This window comes from Balaenoptera physalus (genome assembly GCF_965194825.1).
Source record: "Balaenoptera physalus genome assembly, chromosome: 3".
NCBI classification, from domain to species: Eukaryota; Metazoa; Chordata; class Mammalia; order Artiodactyla; family Balaenopteridae; genus Balaenoptera; species Balaenoptera physalus.
In genome coordinates this window covers 162695512-162710060 of record NC_138890.1, presented here as the reverse complement: position 1 = coordinate 162710060, position 14549 = coordinate 162695512, and the positions used below count along the sequence as shown (strand labels likewise).

General features: G+C 39.0%; 1 protein-coding gene and 1 long non-coding RNA gene across 3 annotated transcripts in view; one reads left to right on the top strand and one right to left on the bottom strand.

Moving 5' to 3' along the window:
• BASP1 (brain abundant membrane attached signal protein 1) overlaps positions 1–10442 on the top strand; it is a 49571-nt gene extending 39129 nt beyond the window's left edge. For both annotated transcript variants that reach the window (XM_082453870.1, XM_082453871.1), the window contains exon 2: positions 8855–10442. In XM_082453870.1, the coding sequence (XP_082309996.1) occupies positions 8864–9547 (684 nt within the window). In that variant the 5' untranslated portion in view covers positions 8855–8863 and the 3' untranslated portion in view covers positions 9548–10442. The remainder of the gene's footprint in view (positions 1–8854) is intronic.
• LOC309656924 overlaps positions 1–14549 on the bottom strand; it is a 1002835-nt gene that overhangs the window by 36314 nt on the left and 951972 nt on the right. The gene's annotated exons all lie outside the window — the stretch shown is intronic.

Here is a 14549-nt window from a genome sequence, read left to right as displayed (position 1 = left end):
GACTCTTCTAGGATGCCTGATGGTATGCTATTACTTAGACCTGCCTCAGAGGACTGAAATTTTAAAGTTGGTGATGACCGTTCTCTTGTTGTTTCTCCTACTCAAAACTCCTGTTGATCCAACACTTCCCCCTTCTCCCTCACTTGCACTCAATCAGACTACTTACCAAGTATTTTATTTCAAAGACTAAAGAAAGGAAACAGTAAATGATAGCTCCCAGAAACCTCACATTTTATTGGAAAGCCATAAGAACAACTTCCGTAATGGCTAAAATTTTGATTAGATTCTATCCTGGTAGGTAGGGTTGTGCCTGTGCCTTAAAACACTGGCAGTTGTCTTAACCGAAACCAAAGGAATATATGGGGAGAGGGACGGAGCTGTGTGTTTTCACTTGGTAGCTAGAGCATTTGAGAGCCTCAGTCACTGGAAGGGGCAGAATTGTCTTCTATAGAGACCACTGAGGACCAGGTCAGCTCCATGGGTCCACTCACCACAGTCTGCTAATTGGCTCCTTTCTGAACACTGGGGAACAGGAAAACTGTTCCAATGGGCTTCTATTCCTAATACCATTGCTTTACCTTTAGTGCAGAATGGAGTCAAGGTTTAAATCCTTTACTGCTGGATACTTTTGTCTTGCCTCCGAAGGTGTCCTGCTAGAGAAGCTTATGGGATCGAATAGTTGGCTTCAGTTTCTATAAGTTAAAATGCAGAAAAAGATTGGTTCCAGTGGAGGAGCAGATATTCAGAAGCAGAATAGGGAGGGTGAAGAGAGACTATTCAAAACGAGAGACTTCCTCTTTCTCCAGACTCTCTCCCTCTCTCTTTTATGTGTGAGTAATGAATCTTTGCCCTTACTGTGTTAAAAGTCACCGTGACCTCATGCTGATATTCCCAAAGCAAAGCTGTTGGTATTAAAAACCTATAGCTGGCCTCGAACTCTTTCCCAACTTATGATAAACTCCAAACAAAATCTTCTATGTTGCATTCTAACAGCTCTGTAAAAATGGTTTTATGTCCTAGTTTTGTTTGGTGTAGCTTTCCAATACAATCGATGTAGAAATGAATTACCCCTTGACTTTGGAAATAGGCAATTCATGAGAGATTTCTTAGATAAAACTATTTAATCAGGTTCTGAACATACAAGAGAATCCATGAAAAGATACAGGCCTTTATGAACACGTGAAAATTTTTTTTTCTTAGAAAAAATATTCCATTTTCTGGGCTCAATTCAAAACAAAACAAAACAAAAATTGTTCCTTCCAATAGTGTTTGCTTATGTGTTCACCTCTTCAGACTTGTTGAAGGAAGGAAAAGGGAATGGCTCCACAGTTAAAACCTTCAACTTTGGCAAAATTGAGACCATTTTTGTGGTATCAGACAATCTTAACACTTATTCTTGCTCAGGAATTTAATCCACTTTCTTCATAAAATTCAAGATACTTTATCATATTTTTTTTCCATGAGAAGATTAACCTAGGTATAAATAAAATTACCCTTCATACTTTAAAGATCCCTTGCGAACTTTGGGGGACAAAGGAGTCTCTAGTTAGGAACTTGAGAATTTTAGCATTTATTGAGGAACAAGTGAATCCAGCCTCTACTTAGATAATTTTTCTCACCAGTAGCAAGTGGGTGAAAGCTGGTTTCTGGCAGACAAAATACACCCTGTCAGGAGGCCACACATGACTAAGTGCTCAGTGTTAGTGCCCTATGAAACGGCAAATCTTGCTTTAGAATAAAGTCAAGACTTGCATTTGCATTGAACGTGTGTTCCCAAAGGATTTGCAGACACTGTTCGCTATATCGACTAGTTCTGGATGAGGTAGTGGAGATGGTGAGGGCAAGAAAATAATTCCTACATTGCACCAGTTTATGTTTCATAACTGGTTTTTATATATAGGAAACAGAAAATTTGGGCATAGAGCAAATCTTGCCAAGCAGAACCACCAGTGGTTGGTAGGTTACCCATCAAAAGGAAATAAAGTGGAAACAACTGAGCATCTTCTATAAACACAACGCTATGAAGTAGTTCTGCATAAGCAAAGCAATGAAACCGATTTTTTCTAGCACTGATATCTTCATCTAAGATGTCTTCAGCGTTCACTTCCATTCCCATTCATTACTTACAGAACTGACACATTATCCTGAAAACATTTCCTAAACGTAATTGAAAACATTAAAAAGTCTGGTATTTGATAAACATTTGGATGTTGTTTTACAAATTTTTATTTCTGATTTTTAACAAGCTTCACACATGTTAAAATTATGTATAAAGAAATCCAATCATACCAATAAACCAACTGGTTGGCAATTTGATCTTCAGGGTGAAAGATGGTGTAAGTTTTTATGGTAATAATTAACAGGAGTATAGAACTTTATTGATTGTCTTCATCCATTTGGGCTGATCTAACGAAGTATCATGCCTTGGTGGCTTATAAACAATAGAAATTTATTTCTCATAATTCTGGAGGCTGTAGAATTTCAAGATCAGGGTGCCAGTATGGTTGGGTTCTGGTGAAGGCCCTTTTCTGTGTTGTAGACTGCCATCTTCTTGCTGTATCCTTATATACTGTAAGGGGCCAGAAAGCTCTATGGGGGTCCCTTTTATAAGGGCACTAATCCCATTCATGAGAAGTCCGCCTCATGACCTAATCACCTTCCAAAGGTCCCAGTTCCTAATACCATAACCTTGGAGGTTAGGTTTCAGGATATGAATTTTGGGGAGACACAAACATTCAGACCATAGCATTGATCACAGCACATTTTTCTCACACATACCTTATTGTTTAGTGCTATAAGCATCCATAATATATACGTAATTTTTTTTTTCAGAAAAAGAATAAACTAAATATCTTCATTTTACTGAATGGGAAATTTGAGACCCAGAGGGGGAAGTGACTTGCTCAGAGTTTTATAGCAAATTATTGACAGCTGGGACCAGCATTCAATGTGCATGCTGTGTTTAGCAAACTTCATACTGAGTGAGTGCTAGGTGGCTTGTTTTTGACATGAGTCGTAAAGAAAATATTTATAATTTAATTTTTTCTAAATGACATTTTGTCCTCTGCCTATCTACCTTTATTTTCTCAAAATGAAAGACTAAGTTTTAATTCAGTAGGCTATGCTGATAGATTGGTTTATTTCAAGGTGAGAAAAACAATCAGGTGCATATTAGGAAAGTTCTGGATGAGTTGATCATATTAGAATTTGCAAGAATGGTGATTGTTTAGTGAAACCCCATGATAACTCAGCTTATACAGAGGTGATTTTGCCCAGTGTGTCCTGGGATTGTGTGTACAAAATAAACACAACTTAGCTGATTTGAATGGCTAAGGACCATCTTCCGTGTTCCCTGACGGGCTTCCTGGAGCGAAAGGAACAAAGAATTTGAAGAGCTTTGTAGAGGTGATTATCTTGTCTATTAGAGTATCTTTATTACAGCATAGCATTTCAAATTATTTCTTGCCCAGAACCCCCCAAAGAAATTTTTGTTTTTAAATTTTAGGTTTGCTAGGGTGGCATATGTAGGATCATATTTTTTTTTCCTTATAGATCTATATTTGTATTCAACTTGGTAGTTGAACATTAGCTTGTAAACAGGATTTCCTTTTAGAAGAAAAGAAATACTTGTTAGCTCTAAGACTCAACAAAATCCTCCAAATATTTGCTTTGGAGAAAAAATTAAAATCTAATATTTAGGCCACTTATTATTTACTTCATTTACTTATTTCTGAGGACAAAAAATTCCTCACCTTACCTAGCCTGCCTAACTAGGAATTTACTCTATCACATGGATGCCATCTCTCTCTGGGACCCTGACGGGAGGTGTAGGCAAAGGAGAACTGGGCTTGGGGGCTCCATACTGCCACGGATCTTGTCTCTAACTTTCACAGCTTCTCTTCTGTTTTCCCACCTACCATCCAAGGTTGCTTTGATCACATAACGGTGCTAGAATGTCACTTTCTCTCTTCACCAAAAAGCAGAATTTTAATTCTTCTGGACTATTTGTTCATAGCCAAGTGGGATTAATTAACTAGATAGAGGCTCACTTTGATAAGATGGGGGGAATAAGTCACAAGACAGATGTGGGAGATTTAAAACACTGTTTGTTAGTGCCTAAAAAATATTAAATGATTTGGGACTTTATACAAGAAAAATGTCATCTGTGGGAAATTAAAAAAAAAAAAAAAAAGGTGATGACATTTGACTGTTACCTTCCCTCACAGACATTCTATGTTTAGCTTATTAGCCAAGATAAAGTGTAGATCAATTTTTTTTGTGTCTTTCACGTATGTATATAATATGAGTCAGTAAATGAGTTTTAATTGAAGAATTTGGGTTCTCTTTTCATCCTGATGACTGAAAGGGACTTTTTTTCTTCTTTCCTTGGACCAGGTGATGGAGAGGTAGTGGGAAGATGAAATGATATTTCTTCTATGATCACTCCAGTATCAGATCAAATTGGGAGGAGTTACATTTGATGACTGATCTATAATTTTTACTTCTGTCTGGAAAATGATTTCTTGGTATAAGACTGTTTATATTTTTAAAAGACTTGGAACCTCGAGAATCTTAAGTACATAAAAGATTCAAATCAAAGAAGTAGACTGATTTTAATATTAGCAGTATGGTGGTAGTATGGTGACAACAGATAACTGTACAAACGTCTTTTGCACATATATCCAGTCAGCAGGAGCATGCTTGGAACACAATTGCCAAAAGTCTTCTTGATGCCATTTAAAAATATTTTTTAAATGTTTTAATGACAGTGCTTCTAATTCCTGATTCTAGAACTTGTGTGTGTTTGTGGGTGTGGAACCTGTGTTCTACCTTTCTCTTGGGGTTTAGAAGCACAGAATTATCTAAGAATTGCAAAGCTAAATGATGGGGAAAGGGACTAACATTTATTGCAGGCGCATGAAATGTCAAACGTTGTACTGATGCCTCACATAAAATTTTCCTAAGATTGACCTTTCTTATCGTACAGGAAATGAAAGGAAAATGAGGGTAAGTAACTTGCCCAAGGATTCAGGGCCGGTGTGCTGTGGAGATGGGATTCGTAACAACATCTACCATGATGCAATGTGCAAAGTCTCCATGAAATAATTCCTGTCCAACATTTTCCAGATTAAACACAGTGAAGTTCCTCTCTCTTGCTGTTGGTTGTTAGTTGTGTTCTGTGCCGATTTGAAGCCATCAGTCTTCAAATAGTTTTGGCCCTTGGAACTTAGAACTCTTTTGTAATTTCAAAGGGCAACTCCGGAGTTTGCTTTCCTTTGAGATGCTGTAACTAATAAATCAACTTTAGTGTTTGGTTATTGTATCAACATGGAGAGCTTTAGTTCCAGTGCATCAGCTTGGGTGTGAGTTTTCTTGCTGTGTCACTCTGTGGCTAGTGAATGTCCCAAATGTGGAGAAATGCAAAGGTAATCCCAGCCCTTTCATTGTAGCTTAGATTTGGGTTTAAGTGCCTTCCAGCATGGATTACTAGTTGCTGTGTTGTTTTTGTTTTGTTTTGTTTGTTAGTTTGTTTGTTTAACTGCCTTTTTTTTTTTTAACTTAGAAGTTCCAGCTTCTGAATTTCTATACCAACTGATTTCTTTCAAAATTAGAAGTAATAGAAATGAGAAATAATTAAAATATATGCCCACCACTCTCCTTATTTCTTAAGGATTTGATACAAATCTCCATTGGCAAATGGGGTGGTAAAAAGTTTAGGGGCAAAGGGTACTTGAAATTCTGAATTTCATCCTTGTCTTGTCAACATCTTGAGTTTTGAATCACCCTAGATCTGCACCAAACTTGTGACCCACGGTGGGTACCATTCCTGAGACAAGAGCTTTGCCCATTTGCCAACTTCTTGGTGGGGTTTCCTGTAACCTCCTAGATAGTGCCCTCCTGCCTTACCTAATTTTGTTGGCTTGGCCTTTGCTTATGACACTGCTGCATGAACTCAGCTAGTTAGAATTTCCATATGGGTAAAAGGAGGACACTAATGGTATACTTACGACCTCATGGTCCTGTTGAGAAGACTAAATAAAATAGTTTAGTAATGTGTTTGGAATTAGGATGGTGCTGGACCCCTGGAAACAGTTAATAGATTTTAAGTTATAATTTTAATTTATCCCTGGCTCTTGGCAAGGTTTTCACCCATATTGTCTTGGGAAATAACCAGACTGCCCTGCTTTTCCAGGGTTCTAGTGGATTCTATAAGCCTCCCTCTGATACCTCACTATCACTAACATGAGAAAATTTGCAAAAGTAGGAGTGTTTATTAACTTTGAAAGGCAAACAGGAATGGAGACACACTTTCTTACTTAGAATTTGATTATGTACATTCATTTCCTACCCAGAAATAAAGAATAGAAAGTGGCCCTAACTGTGTTTCAGAACACCAATTTTAGTAAAGTAGATTTTAGGTTTGTAAACCAACATGACTTTAAGCCTCTGGGGATAGCTGTATAGAATTTCATGCCTTGTGGGTCAGAAAGGGGCACTCATGTGTTGTGTTCATACACACACTACATTTATCCTTTGTTTTCTATTCTATAATTTCTAAGTTGGTGCATGGGTTTCTATTATAGAATTGGGAGAAGATCCTAAAGGCAGGCCCGTCAGGTTTTCTCTTTCTTAGCTCTAAACTAATGTACCAAAATATCTTGAAATATCAGAGCTGACATTTTGACGTGCACCATTCATGCATACTGGGTAATTAAGAATTCAATGAAAGAGTTATAAACTACAATTTAAAATACTGCTCCAGTTTATTTCTTCAGATTTTCATCTATTGTTTTGTGATTGCTTTCAGGATAAAGGTGCATTTAAAGTACTTTTACCATATATGTTTGCTCCCACTTCTGAGGGAGAAATAACCAAAAATTAAGTCAAATAGAGCCTGTCAGATGTCTGAAGTAGGTTATGACCAAAAGCCACTCTCTTTTTAGAAAGAAATGTGTAAGAGAAATTCTTACTTTGATAACGTAATAAAGGCCTTCCTTGAGAATTGGAGCAGTATTTTCGTCATCCTTCGGTTTGTTCCTTTTTTTTTCTTCCCCAGTTTCCAACAGGAGATTCACGTATAGAGTGGTGAGACAAATTTTGACTGAAGAATAGCACTCTTCTACTTAACACCTGGCTTCTAAATAAGATAAATGTAGGTTATCACTGACCTGAGTCATGATTCCAAGGAATGGAATGTATAAGCAGCAAATTTTCTGTTCTAAATGGAAAATACTTTAAAAAAAACACAAAAAAAGATTGGTCAAAGAGTACAGTATAATTCTGCCAGGAGACAGCCCTGAACTAGAACAGAACCAGAGGTCTCACCTGTACACCGGTACATGGGGCACAGGGCAAGGCGTGTGTCCTCTCTCTTTTTCTCTCTCTTTCTCTCCTGGACTTATTTGTGTGGACTAAAGAGGATATTGCCATATAATTTCTGCCATGCTTCATCAAGGAAAGGCAACAGATTTTCCTCTAAAGAGCAACATTTCAGTGGATTCCCACTGATATATGATGCCGTAAAAATACACTTGAACAAAAAGAAATGGAGTGCCTGTTTAGCTCCGACAACGGTCCTGGATTGAATTTATTATTTTTAAATTTATAATTGATTACTGATTTGGATTAATGCTTTAGTACCAGAGGAGAAAAATTCAGGATCCAAATATATTCATAGAATAAAAGTGTCAACCTCCAGGAAGTTGGAGACTTAACTTTGAGTGAAATAGGCTGTTAATGACCATTGAAGTTGCGTATCTAGTTTGACTTCTCATCAGGAAATTGATAATGAAGGACACTTGTATATTACCATGGAACTATTTCTTTTAAGCCGAAAATACCTTGAAAAGCAATGAATACAAGTATGACACAACTAACAAACCAAATGTAACTGGCAACACCATGCTTTGCATTTTCTGCGTGATAGTTTTCCTTTAATGGGTCCTTCTTAATAATGAGATAGACTAAATCCTCCTTGCATTTGGTCTTTGAAGATGTGTGTGCATATATGTGCATATATATGAATGATGGAGTTTGAAAGGAGTTTGGAGTTTGAGATTATTTTCTTGAAATTTGTGATTTTCCAGCTGTGCCATTTCTTTGCAAAGTGTTTTAAAGTTATGACACCTTTTACTAGCTTTACTATAGACCTAAAATGGCTGTCACTGCCATTTTGTTCAAGACTTGGTGTTTGAGCCGGACATCGGAAAGCAGATAAAACAAATACTGCACCACTTCTCTTTACAATTGACAAGCTTAGTCTTCTTTTAATCACTGATTCTTTGATCTCAGCTTGGTATGTCCTTGGCTTACTATGATTAGACACTTTACTTTTTTTTTATGACTCCTTTTTTAATTGTGGCAAAATACATGTAGCATAAGATTTTCCATGTTTTCCTTTCTAAAGTGTACAGTTCAGTAGTGTTCTGAGCTGTTTACTTTGTAAACAGAACAAGCAGCTTCCTCCACTGGGGCTGCTATAACAAATTACCATAGACCGAGTGGCTTGTAAACAACAGAAATTTATTTCTCACACTTCTGCAGGCTGGGAAGTCCCAGACCAAGGTGCAGGCAGATTTGGTGTCTGGTAGGACCTGCTTTGTGATTGTAGATGGCTGGTTTCTGGCTGCGTGGGCACATGGGGAAAGGGGCCAGAGAGCTCTGCGGTGGGGTATCTCCTGTGAGGTCACTGGTCCCATCCATGAGGTCTCCACCCGCAACTCCCAAAGGCCCCTCCTCCTAATACACTCACGCTGGGGGTTAGGATTTCAACCTGTGAATTTGGGAGGACACAGACATTTGGTCTAGAGCCACGAGTAACTCTCTCTTCGTTTTGTGTTATGTTTTGTTACAGAACTCCAAGATGGGAGGCAAGCTGAGCAAGAAGAAGAAGGGGTACAACGTGAATGATGAGAAGCCCAAGGACAAAGACAAGAAGGCAGAAGGAGCCGGGACAGAAGAGGAGGGAACCCCGAAGGAGAATGAGACCCAGGCGGCTGCGGAGACCCCAGAGGTGAAGGAGGGCAAGGAGGAGAAGCCAGAGAAGGATGCCCAGGACGCTGCCAACAAGCCCGAAGACAAGGAAGGCGAGAAAGACACAGAGGCGGCCAAGGAAGACGCCCCGAAGGCAGAGCCCGAGCAGGTGGAGGGAGCCGAGGGGAAGCCCGAGCCCCCGAAGGGTGCTGAGCAGGAGCCGGCGGCCGCCTCGGGCCCCGCCGCGGGCGGCGATCCCACAGCTGCGGAGACCGAGGCGGCGGAGCCCGCGGCCCCCAGCAAGGATGACAAGAGCAAGGAGGGAGGGGAACCCGCAAAGACTGAGGCCCCCGCAGCTCCTGCCGCGCAGGAGACGAAAGGTGACGGGGCCCCAGCTTCAGACTCAAAACCCAGCAGCACTGAGGCTGCCCCATCCTCCAAGGAGACCCCGGCAGCCACGGAAGCACCCAGTTCCACGCCCAAGGCCCAGGCCCCCGCAGCCCCCGCAGACGAGGTCAAACCCGCCGAGACCCCGGCAGCTAATTCTGATCAAACCGTAGCAGTGAAAGAGTAGCACGGACAGCCTATGGAAAAGAAGAATACCGCTTAACGACGACCTGTCTCTCTGTCTCTCTCTGTCTCTCTCTCTCTCTCTCTCTGTCTCTCTCTCTCTCCTATACTAACTTGTTTCAGATTGGAAGTAATGATATGTATTGCCCAAGAATAAGGATGTGTTCCCATCAAGGGAGGGGGGTGGGGAGAATCCAAATAGTATTTTTGTGGGGAAATATCTAATATACCTTTGGTCAACTCTACCAATCAGTCCTGGATTTGAAAGCTCGATGTCTGAAAGTACAGTACATCTTTTGTACCTGAACTGCTGTTACATGCACTCCGCCACTAAGCTCTGAGCATCTTGTCTTCTGCAAGGGGAGTTGGGAGTGATGCGTTTGATTCTGCCCGCAGGGCCTGTGCCGAGGCAATCAGATCTTTATGAAAGCAGTATTTTCTGTGTGTTCTTTTTCATTTACAGCCTTTCTTATTTTGATATTTTTTTAATGTTGTGGATGAATGCCAACTTTCAGACAGCCCACGTAGCCTGTCCACATGTATCTCAATGCCAATACTCCATTCTTCCTTCCCAGGTCTTTTTGGGAGTAACAAACATTCTCTCATCCTACTTAGCCTCCCTAGATTTCTCATGACGAGTTAATGCATGTCCGTGGTTGGGTGCACCTGTAGTTCTGTTTATTGGTCAGTGGAAATGAAAAAAAAAAAAAAAAAGTCTGCGTTCATTGCAGTTCCAGTTTTCTCTTCCATTCTGTGTCACAGACACCAACACACCACTCATTGGAAAATGGAAAAAAATAAAAATAAAAAAAAACAAAAAAATGTACAATGGATGCATTGAAATTATATGTAATTGTATAAATGGTGCAACAGTAATAAAGTTAAACAATTAAACTGAAGTCACGAGGATTCCTGGTTTCTTTTACCACCGGCACGCTGCCCCCTGCTCTGTAATCGCCTCAGTAGAGAACAGAACAATGTACTGGGCATTTTCATGGGTATATTTAGACAGAAGTATAAAGCAGGATCCTCAATGTTATCTTTTTAAAAAATTAGCTGGATCTTCGTCAGTAAATCTTGGAAGAAGGTAAACTGAAGACTTACTGTGTCTATGGAGATACACCCTATTAAAAAATGTGGGTGTTTTAATTTAATTTAAAATTTACTTAAAAGTCACAGATATTTTGAATAAAATACATTATAAGACAATAAATGGATTTGAACTTGAAGGCTGGGTAGAAGAGAATTATAAGGTCTAATAGAAACATCACACGTATGTAAGTTGTGAAGCCACTGAAGATTGTTTCGTTTTATCTGTTTATGTACCGTAGTCATGATAGAGCCCAGAAAGGGGACCTGAGTGTTGTGAGCAGGCCATGAGATAGCAGTGGGGTGAAAGCAAGCATGGAACTGGCCTTTACAGTGACCGGATTCCTGTTCACATTTTGCCTTGACTAATGACTTGACTAATGACTCATGGCTTTTAAGTCACATCCAACCTGCAGGCTTCTCTGCTCTACCTACAAGAGGGTTAAGGCAAAGCCCCTTTTACTTCTGAAATATTTAATAGTTTGTATATATGTCTGATGACGATTTTATAGGATGGATAGGTATATACCAACAGATGTGATGTCACCTCTGTCCCTCGGTTTCTCCCCCAGAGCTGGGATAGTGACCCTCAGTTTGCTCATGTGTTCTGTAGATGGGGAAGGGGCTGGAGAATTGGTGTCAGCAGTGGCTTTTATGGGGAAGCCAGGCACACGTATCAATTCTATAATGTAAGAAAAGAAGGAATTGTCTCTAATCTCTCGGTAGTGATTTTGGTCTTTCCGATTGGATATTAGAAACCAAATCTCAAATATAAAACACTTAAAAATGAATTTAATGCTAGCCACTACAAAGATTTCTCATGTTTGAATCAGCTAAATGGCAGGTTTTGGGGAGAGTGGGATTGGGTGGTAATTACCTAGAGTAGTAAATACAGTTTCACCCTGTAACCTAGAAAATTTTCTTTCGAATTTGTGAAGGGCCAATATACTGGAATTAATTCTCAGATGGACACTAGTGATATAGTGGGTGAGGATGAACCTTCTTCGGTTCTTAACGGGTTACATTACACATGGTTAAATAAAAAAGGAGAAAAAAGTCCCCTCCAATTATCGTCTCAGTAGTCTAGTATGTACCACACCTGAGATGTTGCCAGTGGGTAATACTGGAGAAGAAGAAATGGTGAAACTGGATACTAGGCCAATATCCCTGTTGGGTTTAATTCATATCTGTGATCAACTTTTGGCACTTTTGGTTCTTGTTTCTATAGTGAAATAAATTTGAACTCTTAATGCTTGAAAGCACAACAAACAAGAAATATGTAAACACATTAACCACCAAGCAACTGTTTTAGGTAAGCAAAATAGCAGAGGAATGTCCAAATTATTACTGGTGTGTCCTAGCAGATGTAAAATAGCTCAGGGGTGGGTTGGTCGTGGTGGTGGGGAGATAACAGATTCTATGAACCATGGAGGACATTTAAATAGTTACTCATATTAAATACCACGCATTTCTTGCAGATAGATGTGCTTGATGGAAGTCATATAAATTCACTCTTTTCATCTTTCAATAAAAAATTTCACTAGGATTTTGGGTGATTAGAACAATCAAATCAGCCTCCTGGATTAGCGTTTATCACTATAAATTGCTGTTTAGGGATAAACGAAACTAAGGAGGCATTTTTCCTAGTTTATTTACACTTAAAGTTGTGTTGTGGGAGAATTAAAATCTGAGCTGTTTTTCTTTTTTCTAACTCTAGTAGGTGTTCCAGCAATTAAAAAGCATCAGAAATGTGGTCCTCCAAATATTTAAATCAGAGTTTTAACCTAACTGTGGCTCATGACATTTAATTTTACCATAGTTAAGAAAAACTTAGTTTGACATTGTATATTCAGCAGAACGTGTTCTGCGTGTGGGAGTGATGGGCTCAGTCAAGAATCTTGAACAACATTGAGCATCCGTTTCAACTTTGGAGGAACCTCGATTGCTCCCTTCTCATGAATGATCTTAAATAAAGTGAAGGTAATGCACAGACTTTGCTTAACTGGCAAGTTATTTGGAGACTTCCCACATGTTGGGCTTAACTACCTCATGCGTGTTTAACGTCTGCTTTACGAAGAAGAAAGGGTTCCAGGACCTAACACTTGTTGGGTGCCTATGGACATACTGCAGGTAGGAAACTTAACAGGAATTGAAATGAATTTGTCCACAGTAACCAGCTTTGTCCCTCTACCTTGGGTGTCCTGTCCAGCAGCTGACACTGCCTCTGCATGATAGGGATGGACCCCAGTCCTCAAGAGCTGGGGTGTGCCATGATGATCCTACCTGGCCTCAACCCTAAGAGCAGGCCATCTTCAGCCTGTCCCTGGCCACTGAGGCAGAGGCCACACATGGCCACCATCCAGGGATGCCATTTGTCATTCTTAGAGGGCGTCCTTCCTTTCAGTGGGGTCGGACCCAGGTCCAGTGTATATTGTCAACCGCCAGGTACTGATGGGATCTAGACATTCTTTAGCTGCCTAAGTTGGGAAAATGATTAGGTGCCAGCAACTACACACTTTGTTCTCATAAAGCATCCTGAAAGCTTAATTTTCATTAAATGAAATACCATGGTATATTGAAACACAAATGTTTCTTCATTGAAACATTCAGCATATCAATTGATGTCCCCTGTCAGAGCTGGCTTTGAGACACCCATCTTATGTTGTTCCTTTACATATATAAAGCTTTGACATACAGCAATTTCAGTCAAGTTTCATTTATGGGAAAATAATCTACTATTTAGAGAATTAACTGTTTTGTTGTCATCCAATTCTTGTCTCAAGATTGATGAGCTTGATCTCCATTCTTTTGATTTCTATTTTCCAGAGTAACAGCACAGTTATTTTGATCTTTATTTTTAACTAATTTACACAATAATGGAAATCAGATGCTTGGAAGATAATTTTAAGAATATACCAAATAGCAGTGCCACTAATATTCATGGGATTAATCGGACGAGCTTTTCTATGCATCCTTATAAAAGGAGGCAAAATTTGTTTCATTTATAACTGACACTGTTTTTGGTCAGCCAAGTAGTTCATATTTTAAACGTTTAGCTCAGGGACTGCTATTTGGCTAAGATGTCACATTTTTTTACCCTTTCTGTTCATGAAAAAGTTAAGAGAGTAATGTAGAGAGTTTTTCATAAAGGTATATGTCTTTGATTTTAAAAAAAAAGCTATTTCTTTTTATGAGCCTATATGCTGCATGCCTTTTTAAGGATAGAAATTTTATTAGCATATGAAATCTCGAAATCCAGGAACCGTTGGTTCAGTACATTTCTACAAGTTTTTCTCAGTCTTCATTTTATTAAAAGCAAGTTTCCTTCTGAAGCTGTATACTTCCACTCATTTACATATTTGAATTCCTAGAGGGAATATCTATTTAAAGAAGAACTATGCTCTTGAAAAAGAATACTTAGTACAACTGTACACATTGAAATAGAAAAATCAAATAGCAATATCATATATCTCTATCTCATGTACACTTGACCTTCATATTTTCCTAAGGTCCAAATATCACATTTGTTCCTCATTTTGTTCCCTTTGAAGGTAGTTTTATGTTTCCCCCAAGTTTCCCTCTGAGTCCAGGAAAATTCACATTTAATATCATTCACTTATAAATTAATTAACCTTCTATAATGTATCCACCTCTTTTGTTTTAACTCCCTCAGGTTCATGTCTTTAATGGTCGAATGACAAAATGATAGCGCAATAAGCACCAATTTAGAATCATCTAGAAAGCTTTCATATTTGCTTTCTTCACATATGTTTTTGCTTATATAGCCCAGGATTTAAAAGAGTAAGAGTAGAAGTGTCTCAAAAATGATGTATTGGGGAATTCTCATCTTGAATATGGCTTTACATGTATTTCCCTAATTCTGAGGCAGAGTTTCAGATGACAAAAAGAAAGCCAGA